The sequence below is a fragment of the Pelophylax lessonae genome (assembly GCF_965119305.1).
Source record: "Pelophylax lessonae genome assembly, chromosome: 12".
Taxonomy (NCBI): Eukaryota; Metazoa; Chordata; class Amphibia; order Anura; family Ranidae; genus Pelophylax; species Pelophylax lessonae.
The window spans coordinates 118,269,903-118,292,541 of NC_138779.1; the positions used below are offsets into that span (position 1 = coordinate 118,269,903).

Below are 22,639 nucleotides of genomic sequence, written 5' to 3' on the forward strand. Positions count from 1 at the left end.
ATACAAAAATCCAGAACTACTCCCTAGCACCCTCAAGGGGATCCTCAGCCGGAGAGATTCAATCGAACATTGCTGAATATGTGGGGGACACTACCTCTGGAAAAGAAGCAGAAATGGAGTGAATATGTTCCAGTACTAATTCATGCTTACAATAGTACTGTTAACGACTCCACTGGGTTTTCCCCGTATTTCCTCATGTTTGGAAGAGAAGCTCGACTACCTGTCGACTTGGCTTTTGGTACCTCTGTGGATCATACCTCGCAGGCCTCCTACAGGAGCTATGTCGACAGACTTCGGCGAAATTTGAAATTGGCTCATGAGAAGGCGATGGAAGCCTCGGCAGGTAGAGAACAACAGAATAAGAGGAACTTTGATTTGAAAGTGAGAGTGCAAGATCTTGAGCCTGGTGATAAAGTGCTTCTGAGAAATCTGGGGGTGCCTGGGAAGCATAGGTTAGCTGATCGCTGGCATTCTCAGCCCTTTGTCATTCACAGGAAGCTCCCCGTCTACCAAATCAACCCAGAGGGTAAGATGGGACCGCTTAAGACTTGGCACAGGAATCACCTATTGCCTATTTCTGAAGCAGTTAGGACCTCGTCTGAATGGAATAAAGAGGAGGATGCTCCTAGGGCCCCTAGACTACGATCTCGACCTTCCAGAAGTTCTAGTCCAAAATCTGCAAGTGTAATAGATTAAAAAGGGGATAGTGATGATGAAAGTGTCGTTTTCGACTGGTGGTGGCCATCCTGTGAGGGATTTCCTCCAAAGCTATCTTCACCCACTGCTGAGTGGGCCCCTGCCCCTCTCCCTAAAAGAGAACTCGGTCAGGGACACAGTCCCCCTGTGAGAAGTGTGGAGCCAAGGCAAATGGAAGAAGAGGCTGTATTGATCCCTGAGGATCCACTACCCAATGAAGATGGTTTTGTGGACTCTCCTCCATCTAGATTGGAAGAGTCTGTTGTTGAACATCCAAGTTCTCCTCCCCTGGAGCCATTTGAAGATCTATATGGCAGTCAAGGCTCAGGAATATTTACGCCTTCTAAAAAGTGGACTCTGTTGAAGATAAACAGAGGTGTCCGTACTCTGGGGGAAAGTTCTGAAGAACAAATCTCTACAGCACAATGGTCCATGCCATCGACTGTTCTCTCTGTTGATAAATCTAAAGGAGAAAGTTCTATTCCACCCACTGACACTATTAAGTTGGCGGCTGATTTTCTGCTAGCCTTTTGTGAGAGTGACCCAGATTTGTTTGATAGCGTGTGCAGTAAGTTATTAGAACGTGATTGTATTAATCAGTTTTCAGTTGCAATGAATGCTACTTTAGATGGTTGATTAAGACTTTTCATACGAAGCAGCCTTGGTTTTCTCCAGAGAAGAATCTCTTTATCTTTGGAGGACCAAAGATGTTCAAGGGGGGGGGGAGGATGTAGCCGGGTCGCACGGCTGGCATTGTTCAAACTGTTTTTAAAGTTCTGCAAAGACAGTGACTCTGGAATTATGGGAGATGTAGTCTGGGAGGAGCCAGGATCATAGACTGCTGTGTGAGAGAGACTCTTCTCCCAGGGAGCAATGGGATGTGTGGAGCTTGCTGGGAGTGTCTTTATAAAGGGGGCAGGAACGATTCTCGCTCTCTTGCCTCGAGGACAGCGCACTGGAAGGAAGGGGAAGAGCTGCTGCGTATCGCAGGAGAATAGGCCAAAGCCTAGTGGCGGACACCGGAGCTGAATCGAGTGGTGTGAGTGTGTGGCGAAGTCCCAGTAGCGTGACCGAGCGGAAGGTTGCTGGCAGGCAGAAGGAGACGCTGAGCAGAGCGGGGCCTGGCCGCAGCGGAGAGCAGAGTTCCCGGTTTGGGTGAGAAGCATCCAGTGTCTACATCTGTATTAACCACAGACCTAGGCTGAGTTAGGGCAGGACTACCAAAGTGTTTGCTTCAACAAGGCCATACTGACATATAGTTAAACCACTGGACACTGAAGTTATACATATAGTGTGAGGTGGGTGAACTAGGCCTCAAACCCTCTACTCAGTCTTAGGCTGTTAGTTGTTGGGACGCATCAGGATCTGTTTGCCTACATCTCTGTGGATTACAATTATTGATTGCTTCGGGGAATACAGTTCATCATCATTACCTTTATTGGATTACAATTACTTTCCTTGGATTGTTGGGATTTCCTTGCCGGTGAAGACTAGTGAAGACTAGTGAGGCCTCACTCTTCAGGAGACTCTTGCAATTCAGCATAAAGGGGGCCCCCGTTAGTACACAGAATGCACTCTGATAGTAATCTAGCATTGTTATATTGTTTATTCTACATTAAGTTACTGTGTGTAGTTATTCTAATCCGTGGTCACTCTCTAAGTACATTAATACAATTCAATGTGTCTTTATTGTTGCTGAACGCAATCCTCTAGCATACATACACATTTATTTGCATATGTATGTGCGGCCTGTGTTCCAGATCCTGAGTGCTGAACTAAACTTAAATCTTTGGTTGGGAATTCAGGATCTACTTCCTTGGCAACATTTGCATTGTCTTTTGTTTGTATACTCTTGTTTATTTCAAAAGTCAAAAGCAGTAAACTGATTCTTCACTGCAATACTTGTGGTCTCAATCATTCAGAATGACAGAACAAATAGTGTCAGTTGGGTCGGAGCAGGTTCAGGGCCGAAAAAGTGAAGAGGATACCCATGCAATAAGCCATCCCCTTGGGGGCAGGGCTACACTTGTTTATCAAATCAAAATTTATAAAAAAAAATGTGCTTGTCTTGCATAATTCTCTTAAACCAAGTTACTCTCAATCCAAGGTTTTACTGTACAGTGATTCTTTCTTTACAGGTATAGATAGATTTGATTTAGAATGTGGCAGAGAGCAGGTTTATCGTTAGTTAGGTTTTGCCCGGACTTATCCTTTAATTTATATTCATTACATTTTCTATATAATATAAAAAAAAGACTAAAACAAAGCTGTATATAAAATAGGCCAGTGCCTATAATGCAATGAAAAGAAATTGAGGTATAGGCATCCAGCAAAGGACATATGGCAAAGGGTTGACCTTGCCTACAGGGGCTAGCAATCTGCTAATTCACGCTTCACGTAATTCTGTAATGCTGCAGCCGCAAGTTACTTCCTCTTACCTTAGGGTGCATGTAGTGTAATTATGCATCACAAATAAGTCTATTGCAAAGTGTGTTATTAGCCCCCTCCCTTGTCGATGTGTCACATCCCCACCTGGTTACATTGTTCTCCTCTGTCATATTAGGGCTTTACTTGGACGAAGGTTCCTGTTAACTATGTCATAGAGTAACATAGGATTGTTATGTGAGATTACTCTAGGCTACAAGCTGTTCAACCCCCCCCCAGAATCAATATTCCAACAGGACCAATCCTGCTACTCTTCTGATGACATTTGACAGATAAAGTGGGTGGTGAAGAGTTAGTAGATTAGGGGAAGGGACAAGAGAGCCCTGAAATGTTGGATGTATACAACAAGATCCTTTTGACAGATGTAGAGCTCTGCAATCGCATGCATCCAGTACGACACCTTAGCACAAGAAAGGTTAATCCAGCTGCCAATTCTCTACGTTCTTTCTGCAAAACCAACCAGAGGTGGAGAATTGACTGCTTCTTAATGCAATCTTTACTGGAAAGGAAGAGATCTATTGGAAATAAGAAGAGAACGAGGTGGGCTTACAAAAAAAAAAACACCCCTTGAAATTTTCAGCCAGTGACAACACTGCTTAGAGAAAGGGGAGGGTTGTTTTATCCAATGGCATCAAATAGACATTAGGTCTAATTTTTTCCACAGTCTTTTTGTAAGCATAGAAGAATTTCATTTTTTAAAACAAGTGCATAATTTTTATTGTCTGTTTCTTTTGTATCAAACTGACTACTGACTAAGCAACTAAAAAAAAAAGAAAAAAAAAAGAAAAAGAAAATACAAAAAAAAAGACAACACGAAAAGCAACAGATTTTTTTTCTCCAGTTTTCTATATTTTTGCATGGATACTGTTCATCAACAATATTGGATTTTATACTTTATGAATTTTCTATGAGAAAGGTAAGGTACCATCATTTGTTTTATTGTAAGGTGGGAGAGATGCAGTCTGTTGAATTATTTATTAACAAAGGTTGTGTCATATAGGATGCTGTTATACAATGATGATAATGAATTGGCAGTAAGGTTGATTATACGGCAAATATTACCACCCATCTCAGTGCAGGCAGAGCAACATGATTCTTCAACTGACACTGGCTGTGTCTGCCTTGCCTGGCTGTGCAGTTCTTTGTGCCTTCAATCCAATTCAGCAGTCACATCACAAGCCAATGGTCCTGCTATTTGTGTTTTTTAACCTATAGATTGTAAGAAGATTAGATTGCACTTGTAAATTCCCTGTCTTATGTATTATCGGACAACTGTCTTAAGTTGCATCTGGCGCTGTCTACTTAACCATGTTTTTTTAGCCATTATAAAGATAGATAGATAGATAGATAGATAGATAGATAGATAGATAGATAGATAGATAGATAGATAGATAGATAGATAGATAGATAGATAGATAGATAGATAGATAGATAGATAGATAGATAGATAGATAGATAGATAGATAGATAGATAACGAGATGTACACATTGGGTGCAATGGATTTGCTGCTCTTTGTGTGAAGTGCCCAAAGCAGGTTCAGCATGCTCGTGTGAGCGTGTGCCTTGAATAACTAATAATCGTTTTTATGGTTGGGTGCAAACAAGGCTGCTTACATTACAATTACTCTGGCTGGCCATCTGTGATGCCGGAGATTGATGCACCTATGAAGCCAACAGAACAATGTGCATTAATGAAGGTGCCCATTTTGGGGGAGTCTGGTAAATCCCACCACTTACAAAGCTGAAACAGAGCAAATGTATACAATGGAGACCGGATAACAAGGTTAATGGATCATTGTGTCCATGCCAAGTTATTACATGCAAGGTAGCAACTTGTGGATGGGTGCCTCTCACATGGTTCGTTGCATGATACAGATCAGTGTGTTCGGCGTCCTCTGTGTATGTGCCAGTAGAGAATATGGGATTTGTGTACAGTCGCTGGAAGGAGGAGGGGTGTAATCAGAGTAAAAACAGCATCCCTAAAGCAGCAGTAAGGGGATAGGGGGAAGGGTGCCATTTCCACATTGTTGGTTACCATGGAAACAGTACAGGCTAGCTGGCATGCTTTATATGGGCTGGGTGCACTGTTAAATGAATGGATGGGGAAGGGTGATGTGGAAAATGGAAAAGTCCAGTTGTTACAAATATATAAGAACTGGTGCTGCTGCAAGAAAAATTTCTATTTTATAACATCAGAACAATGCTATCTGCATAGCAATGTGCAATGATCTCTTTTTTTTAAATGTATTTGCAATATAAAAAAGAGAGGCCCTAACTTAGCTTTAGTCATTGCAGTAAATGTTGCATTATGTAAAAGCGCAAACGATGGAGGAGGTGAGCGAGATGGGAAGGAGCAAGGGCTGATGGGATTATTTAATAGGCAGAGCTGCACTTTCAAAGCAGTTTAACTTTATACGGCACAGCTCAGGTAATAAAGACCAGGGATGAGATAATACTGCAGAATCGTTAATGTGTGATTTATAGGCAATCTCCCTTTTTATTTTGAAACGGTCTGAACAAAATCTGCTGTACAAACGCTGGTACTGAGTCATGTGTATTGTGTTGCAGATTACCGGGAAGTGACATCATGATGATAAAGAAAGGTCATGCTAAAATAATGTTTTAATTGAAAAAAAAAAATCTAACCTGTGAGTAATGTAATTGGAAATGAAAATCTCACAATACATTTAACCTTCCAATGTAAACCCCAAAAGTATTTGTGATTAAGTTTAAGAATCAGTTTCCACCATCTGTAAAGAGTCATAATCAGCAGTATTGTAGGAGGACCTACCGGTAGACCATATTGGGCTAAATCTTCAAAGTATCTGGATTGCCCAATATAACAACCATATTCCATCTTTCATAACCTGAAAAAAATACACAATACATCATTAGCAGATCTTACATTCTGATCTTTGGTAGATGGTGCTTTCTTGTGTGTGATTGTCCCAGGTATTTGGTACTGACCAAAAATATGGGGAGCATTTAATACATATAGCATCTGCAGTGGTGGTACTGGGGTAGGGGCGCTTGAACACCTGAAATAATTGGCCTTGTACCCCGCAGTGCACCCTTCTTTTTATATTCTCATTTGTAGTGTGGCAATGAAACTTACCAAGCATTTAAAAGCCACAAGTTTGTGTAATATGGAAGATTCTCTGGGTCTTAATGTCAGGATGCAAGGACATAACCTAGAGGTACCAGGTTTGGAATGCATGCTAGCAGTCCCTGACTTGGTACCTTTGGTTCACCCCGGGAAGTCATAGTGAGGCTAAGTCAGTGCAGCTAGCCTTTATAAGGGGGGGGGGGGTTAGGTGGAAATGGCTAGCTGTTGCTGGGCAAGGAAACGCGCCAACAGCTTATCGCTAAGTGCCGGTAATTGGAGGGGTAGCGTGGCTGCAGACAGGGGAAAACTTATCTTGCATGCAACAGGAGTACCAATCATGATGGGGCCTGTTCAGGGTGGAAAAAAACCCACTGCCGCTGTTTCCTATAGTGTTGCTGCCTGGACACTGTGTGTTTCTTTGTATCAAGTCAGCTCAGCTACATCACTATTAAGTACCGGCATAGAAAAATCTCTAGAGAGGCCACTGCTAATCTGATGCCTGTAGGCAGAAGGGACATCTTATACACTTTAGACACTGCTGCAATTTTGTGGACTAGTCGCAATGCAGCTGGGGACATGGGTGAAAGAAAGGGTATAGCGGTAGGCAAAGGGATTTGTATCAGCACAGCATGTTAATGAAATGATGCCAGACATTTTATTTTGTGCTCGGGACGGCAGTTCCTTCCACTACAGCAGGCTGAACTGCTATAGAAGAGTTGTGCAGTGGATCTGACATGTACTATAATGCTTCATTCATGCGTCTACAGAAGCCCCATGTACTGCAAATGTGGGTTCAGAAGACCCAATTTTTATATACAAGGATGTTTTTTTTTTTTTTTTTCACAATAAAGTGCTTTATTGAGATAAAGAGGTTACACGGAACAAATTCATACAGAACGTTTTACAATAATACAAAAGAAAAGTTGTGTAACAAAATATAAATGATACACGAGGGTAGAACTTTGTTAATCAAGGCATATGATAAATATCAAACGGTCAAATGAATATCTGACAATACAAAACGGTATGTCATAGCTTGTTTTGGATAGGAACCAAAAAAGCAAGAAGAGTTACCTATTCAAAGAGTATATATATATATAGTGGTATAGCTCATGAGGATTGTAACATACCAACTTCTGGACCTGAGAAGATCCGGCCCAGATTAATGTGCAATCTAGGATAGTGGTCCAGTATTGGGCCAATTTTTTTTAAATAATACTGTAAATAAATATTATGAGTATAATAGAGAGGCCTTGGCTTTGTTACCTTTCAGATACACTTTGCACTATGGTTTACCAGTTCTGAAGCTGGCCATGGAGTATAAAAATGAATGTAAATTGAAATGTTTGTTAAAAAAAAAAACATTTGATTCACCCATCATTGTTTTGGAAATTTTCCAGTGAACATCAGCAATTTTTTAAGTGTTTTTAACATTAAAGCATTGTTTTTTTCAAATCAATTTCTTTATGGGCAGAAGTTTTGGCATTTTCCCAATTGCACCTCTGATGGTTTGAAATTCATTCATTCGTAAAAAAATTCCAACATAACCGGACATTTTTTTTGGGGGGGGGCAAAAAGTGGGAATTGAAATGAATACTGAACAATCATTCTGTGATACGAAGGTTCTGCATCCTTCACATTTCTACTCGTCTATGGCGAGCTTAAGGTAGCCCATGCATGCTTCATTTTTTTCATTCCACTAGCGAGTTGAACCGAAAAAATTACCTGATTCCTCTATCTACACCAGCGTTTCTCAACCTTTTCAACACAGAGGAACCCTTGAAAAAACTTTCCAGTCTCAGGGAACCCTTTGCTAAATGTTACTATAGTTACAACTCATGATGCATTAGTGTGATGGTCAGTGGGAGGAATTCTCCTTACACTTGTGGTCATTGGGAAGAATTCCCCCCTTTCAGAGAGCTAAAAAGATCAATGGTGTAAGTTGGAACTTATCTAAGAGGCAGAAATTGCTCATTGCTCAAGGAACCCCTAGCAACGTCTGGAGGAACCCTGGTTGTGAAACTCTACATGCTCAATGTGGATGGGGGATCAATCCCACTGAGCGATTGTATTCTGATAGCGAGCAGACTTCCCAGCCATCAGAATACTCTGATTAGCACTGCCAGCTATAGCCGGCAGCACTGATCGATTGGGAAAGACCCGACAGGCTGGTTGTACAGAAGTCGATCAGTAGTCCGCCCATACATGGACTGAAATTCAGCCGCTCCCTGCTAAATTTCAATCTATGTAGGGGCTGGCCTAAATGTGCCTATTTCTAATAGAGCTCTCTATGTGTTTGTATATGTTTAGCTATTAAATGTACAGGGATGCTACAAAACTAAGCAAAACTTTAAAAACAGAAATGAAAATTGCATTTTTATTTTTATTAATACACAAATACAATGATACTTGTTTTGTTAATCAGTTGTAAAAAAATAAATAAAAAAATCCCAACATAGATATTTAATATTTGCAGTTTTAAACTGATAGCTGCAGTCCTTGGGATGGAGTGGATTGTTGAAAGCAATACAAAGTTTATTTATTTATTTTTTACTATGAGCAAATATGCTTCCATATGGAGGAAGTAAGACGTTGACAGCAATACAGGATTGAGGCCTGGTTCACACTAGTGCGATTGCAGATGTGACTTGAGTCGCACAGAGTCGCACAACAATGGAAAACGCATTTTTTTCAATGGAGCTCGTTCACATGAAGGAAGCACAGTGCAGTGCAACTTTGAAAAAGGGTCCTGTGCTACTTTCATGTGATTCCAGCACGATGTTGGCACATAATCGCACTGAACATCAGATAAAATCGCAGCAGCAGAAGTGTGAACCTAGCCTAAACACACAAACTATTCAAATGAACTAGAAATCAAAAGAAATTTTAATCTACTGCGCAAAAAAATATAACCAAATAACTAAAAAGCAGCCAGCACCAAGATATTGGATACACCATACAATTCACCAATATTTGATTGAGTGCAGCGCTATATACCAAAACTAAAGTAAAACAAAACAAAAGAATCAAATATTATTCAAACGAACTGTAAAAGTTAAAGCGTAACTCCAATTGAGAAAAAAAACATTCCCCTCTGGGTGATCTATGTACATTACAAGAATTTTAACAAACTGTTGCAGATTCCTACCTTTTGTTATTCTGAAGAAATCACTATTTGTTCCTCTGTGCCCCTGTGCTTAGTGGGTCAAATGGAAGTGGTTTCATTATTATCTATCAGCTGTGGCAGCTGCAGGGCTCTAATGAGGAAATCTGCTGGGCCTGCATCCCTTTAGATGCGTTCCTATTGGGAGCATCTCACCAAAAATGAAATTTTTGTTGCAGGGGATGCCTGAAATCTGACTTGTATCTTAGGCAGACTTCTGGAAAAATTGGTGAGCCAATCACACAAGCAGGAAATGATGTTTCTGGGGTGTGGTCAGTATACATTCTGTGTACAGAACAGCTCCAGGTAGCCATATTGCATTGCATTTACAGACAATTACAACAGCTGCAGATTGAAAAGGAAAGGTAATTTTTAATAACATTCAATTACAATATGATTTGTCGCAATTGTATACGCTATATTGTTTTTTCCTTATTTTCAATTTTTTTCCCCCACCAAAGTGGAGTTACCCTTTAAGAGAATATATTAAAATATCAAGCCATGATGCACAAATGATACTCCACCTTTAGGCTGGGTTCACGCTTTTGCGATGTGGGAACCAGCGCAATTCCAGTGCATGTCTCTCGCAGGCAGTTCACCCTGCCCTATGCAAACTGCTGCGGGTGTCAATACAAAGTTAATGATACCCCCAGATCGATTTGCAGATCACAGTGCGAACTGTCAAATGGTGCAGGAAGCAGATTGCATGGATGTGAACGCCCATGTGATCAGATTCCAGTGCGGACCAAAAAAAGGGTCCTGCACTATTTTTGTCTGAATGCGATGCAAATTCAGCCATACAATCTGTATGGCTGAATTCGCATCACACAGACATCGCATGTGATCTGCACAGCAATGCGGTCCGTATGTCTGACATGGCAATAGTGTGAACCCAGCCTTACTACCCATGTCGCCCTCTTAAGATTAAACCTTGCTCTTTTGCAAAAGGCCACTATAGAGAGTTGAGATTGTGGTGTCACCCACTCTGATGCTGAATGACAGATGAGCAAATCTCACCCAACTCCACAATCTCTACTAAAATACTGTTCATGGTACACTAAGGCACCCATGACTACAGCAAGCTTAAAGAAGAAGTATCATTACAAATGTTAAATCCCTATGAAATCTTTCAGGAGGCCTAGTGAAAAGGTGAAAGACACCAAAACAAACCAGCAGCTAGTACTTTGCCTGTAAAAGATCTATCGCTGCCTCACTGGCACTGAGCAGGGAGTCAGCAGTGTTTGCCTATGGATGCAGCCTCTGTGTCTGCACTGGGCCTTTAGAGTGCCTGCACTGACTGTCTGCCTAGTGATGGTAGGAGAGTGATTGATCTTTTACAGGCAGAGTACTAGCTGGGGACTTGTGCTGTTTTAATTCCATTGTAAATCACGAGCATCGTCATTCATAACAACACAAGCCGCCAGCTATTATTCTGACTGTAAAAGATCAATTGCTGCCCTGGTCGGCACTGGGTGGAGAGTCAGGCAGTGAACGCAGCCACCGTGTCTGCAGCATTGCCGGGACAAGGTCATGCAGCAAGGATGCCAAACTGCGGCCCCCCCCTTCCCTTAGGGTTAGGGTCAAGGCGCCCCCCCCCCCATCCCTGCAATAAACCATTGTGCCCAGGACAATCGCTCCTCCTGCCCACCCATTGTCCCGGCCCTGGTCTGCGGACTGCATTGAGCCCTATAGAATATCTCTGTACTACACTACTACTACTGCACTACATTACAACCATGTCTTCTCTTTCTACAGAGATAGGGAGTGCTCGCTAAAGCGCTGTGCTGTAGCTTTCCCCATAGGTACGCCCATAAATTGGGCTTCTGCTTGGAGTGGGGCTACAGCTAGCAGAAACATAGAGAAACATAGAGCAACCGCCCCTCCTGCCCACCCCTTGTCCCAGCCCTGGTCTGCAGGCTGCATTGAACCCTATAGAATATGTCTGTACTACACTACTACTACTGCACTGCTTTACAACAATATCTTCTCTTTCTACAGAGATAGGGAGTGCTCGCTAATGCGCTGTGCAGAGATACGCCCATAAAGTGGGCTTCTCCTCGGAATGGAGCTACAGCTAGCAGAAACATAGAGAAAGATGTAATTGTAGTACAAAATTAGATCAAAGTTAAGAATGGGGCCAAGTGTTCCATGCACTAGGTTCCCTGGAGAATATAGAAATACTTGCAGGACAGTATTTAGAAGAAATGCTATCCGAAACACACATAAAAATGATAAACTGATTAACTGTTTAGCATTGTATTTCTTTTTTACAGTAGTAATGTTTTTTTGTTTTTTTGAGGATGAGTTCTGGGGGCAATAAAGTTGTTTGTGGTATAATTGTGTTGTATATACACTATATTACTCACTTATTCAAAAGTATTGTGACGCCTGCCTTTACACGCACATGAAATATAATGGCATCCCAGTCTTAGTCTGGAGGGTTCAATATTGAGTTGGCCCACCCTTTGCAGCTATAAAAGCTTCAACTCTTCTGGGAAGGCTAAAAAAAATGAATTTTGGTGAGGAGCAGATCCGTTATACAATCAGGCCAAAGGGCTAGAGAGATAACCGGGTCGCACCTCACCAGAAGCATGGGACTTTAGAGGCATAGATTAAGTGGTGGCAGTAAATTCCTACACAGAGGACCACAGTGTATATAAAAAATACATTTTATTGCAAGTATAATTGGTTTAAAAACATAAATTGGTCTGCCAATTTCCTGTTTATTTTTTACAATCTCTACATACTATTCTTGGTTGGGTTACTATTACCAGCACTTCCTTTTTCTCCCCTCTTTTGGGCAATATACTTCCTTCCTGAACCATAGATTCTACTTCTCTTCTTTAAACTCTGGTGCACTTGTTTTAGTAACATTTTTTTTAGATAACAATTATGCATCAATCAATGCATGCCTCCTATATGTTTCAATTGCACTTTCTATCTTTGCACTTATTTAAATGCTGGTCACTTACTTGTTTATATGCACCAGCTCTTATGTATGGATATAGAGATTTCTATTACCACAATCTCTACACCACACTAGTAACCCTATTTGCGTCTGGTTCTGCTAATTTCCAGCTCAATGCCCTATCACATACATACATACATACTTATGACTTTTCTTCTTTGTCTTTTTTGGTTCCTCACATTCCCATTCCCTTAGGAAATTGGATATATTTCTCCCTTTTCCTTCCCCTGGACACCCCTGCCGGTGCCTGTGCTCTGGTCCAGTGCTCACCTACTGGGAAGTTCCCGGCTCTGTGCCAGAACTTTTTCTGACCATTGCCTATCGTTGCTATGCCTTGCCTCGCACCACGGACCGTTGTCATGTTCAGCAGATGTCATTCTTTATCTAAAATGAAATGGTAAGCATTTTGCTATATGAATAAGTTGTACCTTGACAGGGGGTCGTGACTATTGTGCTAGATATGCACACATGTCTATTTACATGACTTCATGATATCTTTAATGTCTGGTTAACTAACATATGCTATGTCTTGTTATTTAGAATCAGTAAAGGAGTTACATACTTTTTGGTCCCTGAAGAAGCCAAATTATGAGGATTTATACCTCGGCGAAACATGTAGGCCCTATGTGATCCACACTGTTATCTGTGATTCAATTGATTCATTTTGGAAATGTATATGTCTGTTTCTCTATAACTTTTTCTATGTTTTTAAACCAATTATACTTGCAATACAATTATTTTTTTTATATACACTGTGGTCCTCTGTGTAGGAATTTACTGCCACCACTTAATCTATGCCTCTAAAGTCCCATGCTTCTGGTGTGGTGTGACCCGGTTATCTCTCTAGCCCTTTGGCCTGATTGTACATCGGATCTGCTCCTCACGATAATTCATTTTTTCACTTATGTTTTAGGAAAGTGGCAATGATTGGCTGGATTAATGTGAACCAGTACTCCTTTATTCCCCTACCACATCTTCTGGGAAGGCTGTCCACAAGGTTTAGGAGTGTGTCTATGGGAATATTTGACCATTCTTCCAGAAGCACATCTGTGAGGTCAGGCACTGATGTTGGACGGTAAGGCCTAACTCGCAGTCTCCGCTCTAATTCATCCCAAAGGATTTAGATCAGGTTGAGGTCAGGCCTATGCGCAGGCCAGTCAAGTTCCTCCACCCCAAACTCGCTCATCCATGACATTTTTATAATTTTTTTTTACATAAACAGAGCTTTCTTTTAAAAAACATACAAAGGCGCCTTCTCCCTTGTGATTTTAACAATAAAAGCTGCCTTCCTTATAGTGAAAATGATATAAACATAAAACAAAAATAGGCAGGCGTCCCAATACTTTTGACAATATAGTGTATATTTATAGCAGACTATATGAATGTAAAATCATGCTCTATTATTATTATAAGAATGATTAATAACATTTGGGAGTCATTCACACCAGCTCTGTTGGGCTAAGCTGGGCAGCATTGCCCAATACATTTCCAATAGATAGCGCACTTTGCACTGAGTTGGTATGCATTGGAAAAGATATGACATGTTGCAATCTTGCGAAGCATGCTGCTGCACATGGCATCAAATAGGGTGTAAAGTTAAATAATGTTTAAGTTAAAAAGAGTAAAAAATAAAAGCAAGCACTGTGATTCATTTATTTAAACAACCCATTGCAGTGAGCATGCACATAGCAGATATGCAATATACGCACCTTGTTGCATGTCTGCTGGTGTGAATGAGCTCTTAATATAAAAAAAAAAAAAAAAGAGTAAATAAAAAGATCTTATGCAGCATGCTCCAATGTGCCCTAATAAAGAGAACCCTTCCTTACCCCTTATCAAATAAATAAATCCCTTGCTCAGCTGTAAATAGTTGTAGCGTGCGCAGTATAACATAGAGTGGCCATAGAGAGCCCAATGTTCACTAGTGATGCTCTAAGTACACGCCATCTGTGTCCTACTTAGGGGGCGATAACGAGCGCCCTTGGCTGTTAGAGGCGCTTATTATCACATAAGGAGATTTTTCAATGTCTTGGGCACGCAAATATCTTCCATCGCTCTCGGGGTGATATCTGAGTGTCTATGGGCAGACAACTTTGTGGAAGAAGCAGTATCTTGGCTCTTAAATTCATAGCTGGAGTTTAAACATCTGTTCTTCCAACTGCACAGCCTGTCTTTGTATCTTTTCAGTGATCATAAACAGTTTGATCTGAATTTTCTATGCACAATCAGATAGCACTGCAAATGCATGGTGTGCGGCATTCAACCAACAATGGAAGAGAAGGGGAGTAACGGGGTAGATGAATGATTTAGCATGTTTTTAAATATATTTCATCCAAGTTTTATGAACTTGCTTACTTTCTGAACCCCTTCCTGCCCGCTCTGGTGTCCCTTTAACTTGGCATATATGCTCAGGGGAGGGGAGGACGTGCAAGTCCTCCTAGTCCTGTCGTGCAAGTCCTCCTAGTCCTGTGACCACTGTGATTGGTTGTAACAGCAATCACATGATCCAGGAACGGGTCTCACTAGTTATCATTGGTACAGACCGAGAGCTGTCTTTTTACAGCTCAGTCTCTGTGCTGGGAGCGCGCATTTAGGGCGCTTTCAGCACAGAAACCTCTGCCTCCCATAAAGGCACATGTGCGCCCTTTGAGTGTTAAAAGAGAAGTATGAGTTTGTTTTTTTATTCATACTTACCTAGGTCGATGCAACATCGGTCCAATGCTGTATCTGTCCCCCGCTGGCTCTAACACTGAGTACTGAGCGATCAAACACCGTAGAACGCTTGGTTCTCAGAGCTCCCTGATCAGAGAGCTGCTGACTGTCAGTCACCCCTCTCTGCTCTGCCCCCTGTGCTCACTGGAGTGCTGGGCTTTGGAGAGGGGTGGGAGCGGCTGGCTCAGGCTCTAAGCGGCTCGCTGAGAGACTGAGCTGGGTGCCGGTCCAGGGTTCTGGCCGGGATCCCGACCATATGGCAATGAGCTCTGTGATGTCAGACGACAGTGGGCTTCAGCTCGCTGTCTGCTGAAAACTGGTCACAGGAGTGCAAAACAAACTGCACTCCTGTGATCTGCAGGAGAAGTACAGCCAAATAAGCTTTGGCTGTACTTCTCCTTTAAAGCCCACCCTCTTTGCCACTTCACATATGTTACGTGGACTCAAGAGGTTATGGTCACAGCACACGCTATCATTTTCAAACATCATTATTGTAATAACAATACATACAAAATTTATTTTTGGCAATCCAATGTAAACTTGCATGAAAAAACGTCTTTCATATTATGAGTGTTGCCTGTCTGCTCACCATCCCTTTAATCAGCTTCCTGGATTCCCTGCATGGTACAAAGCTTCTTGTCTGCCAATTTCTAAGGACTACATATCCCATGGAACCTTGCTGCTTCCAAGCAGTCTCTCTTGCACTGACTCCACCTCCTGAAACTCATCCTCTCAACAGCTCAGTAGAAAGTAGGCTCTATGAAACATGTGCCACAGCAGTGCCTACTAACAGGGCATAGTGAGTAAGTTTTCAAACTTTAAAGAAGAGCTCAAGCCCCCCCCCCCCCCCCCACGAAAAAAAAAATTAAACTTAGCATCTACAAAAACTGTAGCTGTCCAGAAATCCAGCGGTGTCCTCAGCTGAGCCAATTTTTAAATCAGCTATCTGGTGCTGGAGCCGCCATCTTGACTTAAGGAAACCGGCAGTGAAGACTTGCAGCTTCACAGGCAGTTTCCGACTGCGCATGCATGAAGCACGCTGCGCTTTGAAAATGACCGGCTGCGGGGGAAGGAGAAGGGGCCGACCTGGGCCATGGTGAACTGAGTTGGAAGTGGGAGCTGATACCTGTCAAAACCAGGTACCCGCCCCCCCCAAAAGGTGCCAAATGTGGCAGCGGAGCTTCCCCTTTTGGGTTGAGCTCTGCTTTAAAATCATACAGATTATTAGGAGTAGGCTAGAAAAAATTGAAAGACAATGGGTAAATGAATATATGAGTTAACATTTCAACCATAGATAAGCTTGAATGCGTATATAAAGAAAAACAATTTATTTTAATATTGGAAAGAATGGGGAAGGTTTACAACTTCTGTAAGGTTAAAATTAACATGTACCCCCCTTCTCTTTCGGTCCTGGTGACCATTGCCTTTGGGACAGAAAATCCAAAACTTCACAACTGTCACTGAAACAAGGAAAGTGCGGAAATCTTTCAATGGGGACATCTATTTCAGTGACAACTAAGGAGATTCCTTGTACAGAGATTTCCCCTAACTTCCTGTTTTGTCTGGGTTAGGAAATGAAGGGCAGTCTTCCCAGCCTGAGAGAGGATAACCATTCTCTACTCTATGCAAAACAATAAAAAGTTTGCAATTCCACTCTTAGCTCCTTTTGCTGTATTTATTAGTTATCAACAAAATGACTGCATACAGCAATATCTCCCCCTGGGAATGAATCATCCTTGATGCTGGGTCTCTGTACTTCTCTATGCAATGCAGCAGATCATAGCTGGTGGGAGGGGCCAGCAGAGTGCTGTAGATAGATTACATAAAATACTGCAGCACCCTCAGTACTCTCAAGGGTGCTGCAACCGCGGGTTGCAAGAGACACTGCTGACAGGGGAATGCCCCCCCCCCCGCCGAGCCATCGTATTCTTCTCGCAGAGGGAAGAGGGAAGCCGCCCCGGCCGGGAGAAGACAGTGATTGTTGCTAGTGGCTATATCAACAGCTAGTAATAATTGTATGTAAAATCTGGCAGGCTGATTGTTCCCAAGCTGATCGATTGATACATTTAGCCTGCCCATACATGCCTTGAATCTCGGCCGGTTCCTGCTAAACTGGTCGAGATTTGAACTGTCTACGGCCAGCCTTAGGCAAATATCAAAATGCCTTAATGGTTGGATGTCAATCTGGCAGCGTGGAGGTTAATTTGCATGCAAGATAGAAGAAATAATTGCTGCTTTTGAGAGTTGCTGGCGGCTAGGTCTATAGAAGAGCGACTCCACTTGTTTAGCCACTGTTTTGGCTTTGCTGCCACTCCAAACAGGTCAGGGAAACCCAGATATACTCTAAAAACGATAAAAATACAGAGGGCGCACCAGCCTAGCGCATTACCTTTGCAACAATTTATTTAAAAAAAGCATTTCTGTACATCATACTCACGAAAGAGATGACTTGTTCAAGTGTGATGAAAATATATATATAAGTCCACCAATACTCTGCTGATTAGAGACAGCTGTAGGGTGTGAATCTCAAAATGAAGTTGACGCATTTCGAGGGTGACCCCTCTTCTTCAGAGCTTTGAAGAAGAGGGGTCACCCTCGAAACACGTCAGCTTCATTTGGAGATTGGAGATTTACATCCCACAACTATCTCTAATCAGTAGAGTATGCTGCATGGACAATTGGTGGACCTTTATATACATACATACATACATATATACACATGGAAACATATTTGGAGTGTGGAAATTTTTTCGTACGGAAGTCGGAATCGGCACACTATCAGAAAATCGTACGATCCTTCCTCAAACTAAAATGTTCACTCGAATTTCTTATAGTGTGTAAGTGGCATTAGGTAATGGCCACATATGATGTTCCTCCATGATTAAAAGAACTGGAATCCAGTAAATAAAAGGAACAATAAATCTAGGTCTAGATTTGTACTGCACCTTTGAAAACTGACCTGCGTTCGTATTGCTTTTCAGCAGCTATTGACAAGCAGTAAGGAGGCAATGTGACACCTCCCTGCCACCTGTTTTAACCCCACATTTTTGCCAAAAAAGTGCCAAATCATGTGCATTGCATTCACTTGAATGGGCCGTATTTAGTGGGCTTTCTGCCAGCCGATCACAACATGCTGGATAGTTTTTTTCAGCTGGCACAAAGCAAAGCATCATGACCGCTGCATATGAGCACCCCCATTTGCTGCCTGTGCAGCTTAAGGGCAAGGGGTGGCTAAAATGCAGCTCAATCTCACATTTCTAATACCACCCAACCACTTATCTAAAGAAGGTCCATGCCTGGGGAGGAAAGAGCTAAAGGATGCTGTATGTCCCCCATCCTCAAGGTGCCTCTCTTCACTATACGCCCCATGCAGAATTTCTGTCACCATAATAGTGGGCAATGCAGCCAGTGTCTTCTCACAAATACCCATACCTTGCATAGTAGCCTTGACCCCCAGGCCTAGGTCAGAAGGTCATTGTTGTTTGATAATTCACACTCGTAGGCACATTCTGTTTGTGGTCCTATGTGGTTCCACAACGTATTTTGTATCCTGTTTATATCCCCTGTGTGGGATTATTGTGGTTGTAAAAATATTGTACCAGAAAAAAGTAGCCTGGCTGTCAACATGTGGATGGACAAGCCATTGGATTTTATGGAACCTACAGGCCCATGCTAGGTAGGACCTAGGACATCAGCTGTGCTGTCTGTTATCATAGCTTCTGGGTAATGCTGGGTCTTGCTTTTACTCCATACACAATTCAGTTGGCCAATCTGTATGATGGATGGCCTCACTTGCCAATAGGTATGTGCAGGAGGATGGAAGTGGTTTGCAAGCTTTGAGACATTTAGAAAACGCAAGAGCTTTATCTGTCAGGACAGCCCATTGTTTGGTCCTGGTCGTTGAGAGGTTGGTGGTTGAGTTTTAGAGACTGTTGAGGTTACAGTATGTTGGATACATTTTCACTGCCTGTTACAATGGCATCTGATCTTAGAATGAATCATGACGGTTTGGCTCTCATAATCAAGCAGATAATAGCTATGGAGCTGTAACTGGCATGATCACCAGGCTGAAAGAAGTAAAATAAAACAAATACATATACAGAAATAATTGGGTTGTAATGAACATTTTATAGATTTTAAAAAATAGTGGTTAGAGGCAGTTTTGCATTCCTTCAAGGTGGTACTGTAGTAAAAAATGATAATAAATTGTCAGCAAGAAGGCTGTAATTGCAAAAGATACCCTGTCTAGTCTTCTGCAATAAATACTTCTTGTTACAAGTTTCCTCTGCATTATATACTGAGTTGCTCGTACACATACATGGGAGTTAATTCATTCCGTAGTAGCCAATCAAAAAGGCTAAAGATGTAAAACCCAGAAGAGGACCAGGCAAAAATGTCAGCGACAACATTTGCAGTTGCAGTGCAGTTGGGCACCAGTTCTCAAAAAGGATATCAGGGAACTGGAGAAAGTGCAGAGAAGAGCAACCAAACTGATAAGAGGCATTGAGGAGTTCAGCTATGAGGAAAGATTAGAGGAACTAAATTTATTCTCTCTTGAGAAGAGGACATTAAAGGGGAATATGATCAACATGGGGGGGGGGGGGGGGGGGGGGGTCACGGTCATGGGTGACATTTCTGACCTAGGTTATGCAAATGTCATAATAACATCAACTATGTTGATTGTTGACCTTTGGCTTAGTTCAAACCACATATAGTCCCAGGTCCAGGACATAGACCTTCGTCCACTGTATATTTTTCATTCGCAATCTATATATTGTTATATCAATAAATTCTATGTATATGTGTGTTTACTAATCACTTGTTTGTATACTCATTTACGATCTTTCTAATAAAACTTTATTCAACCTATAATACATAAGAGGTCCATATAGTGAACTTGGTGTTGAGTTATTCACTTTAGGGTCATCACAAAGGAAAAGGGGGCACTCTTTACATGTAGAGGAAAACAGATTTAGTCTCCAAATACGGAAAGGTTTCTTCACAGTAAGAGCTGTGAAAATGTGGATTATACTCTCCAGAGGTGGTTCTCACCAGCTCAGTAGATTGCTTTAAAAAAGGCCTGGATTCTTTCCTAGGTGTACATAATATAACTGGGTACTAATATTTATAGGTAAAGTTGATCCAGGGAATATCCGATTGCCTCTCGGGATATCAAGAAGGATTTTTTTCCCCTGCTGTAGCAAATTGGATCATGCTTTGCTGGGGTTTTTAGCCTTCCTCTGGATCAACTGCGGGTATAGGATTGTGTATATGGGATTGTATGGTTGGGTTTTCTTTTTTATTGGTTGAGCTAGGTGGACTTTTTTTAACCTGACTAACTATGTAACGTGTGAGCTTGCGGACACTGCATGGCTGGAGGGGAGGTAAGTGCTGCAGACTTTAGACCCACTTTAAAGCCCAAATTAAATTTCAATTTCAATTTAAATCAGCTAAATACATTGCATTTGCATCAAAACAAAATGTGCGCAATGCCTTTAGAATGCAGCCACTGTCCCCTGCCAGCATGCTGAAGTGTATCGGGCCAGCTCCAGCATCATGTGATCGCTGTGACCAATTACAGCGATCACATGACAGTTGTACACATTTATTCATAGCCATTCATTGTGTACTATTGTGTTTATTTCTGTGATTGGTCACAGTGATCACATGGTACAGACAGCCGATCACAGCGCACGGTACAATGTGATAGCTGTGGCAAATCAAAGCTGTCCCAATAGTACATAATGGCTATGAATGGAAGCCATTAAAAAAAGGATTGCTTATAACAGTGATCATCCAAATTTTTTTTTAAATCCTAATCACCTCCCCAGAGTGGTACAGTTTCACTATGGTAACACTGTACTGCTCTGGTCACAGTATGTAACAGAAAAAAAAAAAAAAGAAAAAAATCTTAACAATTAAAAAAAAAAAATAATAATTTAATTTTTTACATACTGTCACCAGTCAGTATACCTGATCACGCCACACCAGTCATATGACGACACTGCACTACTCCGGTGACAGTATGTAAAAAAAAAAAAAAAAATGTTTTTTCTTAATTTTTCAAAAAAAGTGACACAAAAATGGCAACCTTCAAAAAATGTACCATGCCTCTTACTAAATACCTCAGACTGTCTACTTTCCAAAAGAAAATAATTTTGGGTTATCTGTACACCCTAGCATCTGAAACCTCTTAGAGGGCCGAGAGGTGCTGGTGCTAAAGGGTTAATACAGATATTTCCATCCGATTTTCTAATACGGTGTACTAGGCTTTAGTGTGGCAGTGATCTTTTATTGCCTAAACAGCATTACAAATCATGACATGTAAGACAATTTACATAGCGTGTTCAACTCTAAGTGGCGGTTTACACGTATGTGATGCAGGAACCTTGCGAATCCACTGCCGGTTCCCGCATCACACTCATCCTGCAGGCAGTTCACACTGCCATATGCGAATCGCTGGGGGTGTCAATACAAAGTTAATGACACCCCCAGATCAGTTCGCATATCGCAGGGCGAACCGTCAGTTTGGACATGAATCGGATCGCATAGGTGTAAACACCCATGCAATCTGATTCTGGTGCGGACCCAAAAAAAGGGTCCTGTGCGACTTTGGTCTGAATGCAATGGGAATTCAGCCATACAATCTGTATGGCTGAATTCGCAATGCACAGACATCGCATGTGATTTGCAGAGCAGTGCACCCGGAATCACATGCGATGTCTGACATTGCATATGTGTGAACCGGGACTAAATATCGGGAGGGTCGCTCTATGATGGCAGGATTCCTTTCCTTCATGCAATACAGTCTACGCCATAAAAAGCCTTCATTACCATTGTAGCAGAGGACTCGTAATGCACATCTGTGTGTGTTCCTAGTTTGCAGATCCTATTGCCAAACTGACAAATTAGTCCTAGGGTAAGGCTTCATGCACACAACAAATGCCAGTGCTGCTGTCAGGAAAAAGCAGCGCTAAAAACGCACTTTTAGCTGAGGTTTTTTGAATAACGTTTATGAGCATTTATGGCCGTTTTTGGGCGTTAGCGTTTTTACCATAAAAACACTCCCCTTGCTATTTTGTAATAGAAAAAAACCTATAAACACAAAATGCGCCTAAATGCTGTAACAGGTTTTTAGTTGTGTTTTGCCGCATTTAGGCACGTTTTTAAGCGTTTTTACAGCCTAACAGCCAATTTTTATTACTGCCTCTAAATGCTTATGCTTTATGTGTGTATGGACACATAGGCTAATATGTAGGAGAGTTCAGAGGCAGTAAAAAAAAAAAAAAAAAGCCAAACAACCCTAAAAGCAGCTTCAAAAACGTCCTGTGTGCATGAGGCCTAACTGTCACTTAACTGAACCCCGCTGACACTATTAAATCTGGTCTAGGCATTTTAGTTTCAGAAAAGAAAAGTGAAAGCGTTTGTTACCCCGACACTTCATATTCCTGATATGTGTCAGCTGTATCATGTACTTGTATGATAAAGTATCCTGTTCGGTTTGTATTGCTTCCGTTGTGTGAAATCCTTGGTGTTCCTCTGTCAGTCC

At 41.7% G+C, this 22,639-nt stretch overlaps 2 protein-coding genes across 2 annotated transcripts in view; both read left to right on the forward strand.

Annotated features, from left to right (window-relative positions):
• Positions 1–867: 867 nt before the first annotated feature.
• Positions 868–22,639, forward strand: part of LOC309568907 (uncharacterized protein) — a gene marked incomplete at both ends in the record, with an annotated part of 46,612 nt that continues 24,840 nt past the window's right edge. Inside the window, one exon of the mRNA XM_082274683.1 lies at positions 868–1,171. Coding sequence (XP_082130809.1) covers positions 868–1,171 — 304 coding nt within the window. The remainder of the gene's footprint in view (positions 1,172–22,639) is intronic.
• SHISA7 (shisa family member 7) overlaps positions 3,523–22,639 on the forward strand; it is a 299,202-nt gene continuing 280,085 nt past the window's right edge. The window contains exon 1 of the mRNA XM_082274062.1: positions 3,523–4,057. The gene's annotated coding sequence lies outside the window, so the exon portion shown is untranslated. The remainder of the gene's footprint in view (positions 4,058–22,639) is intronic.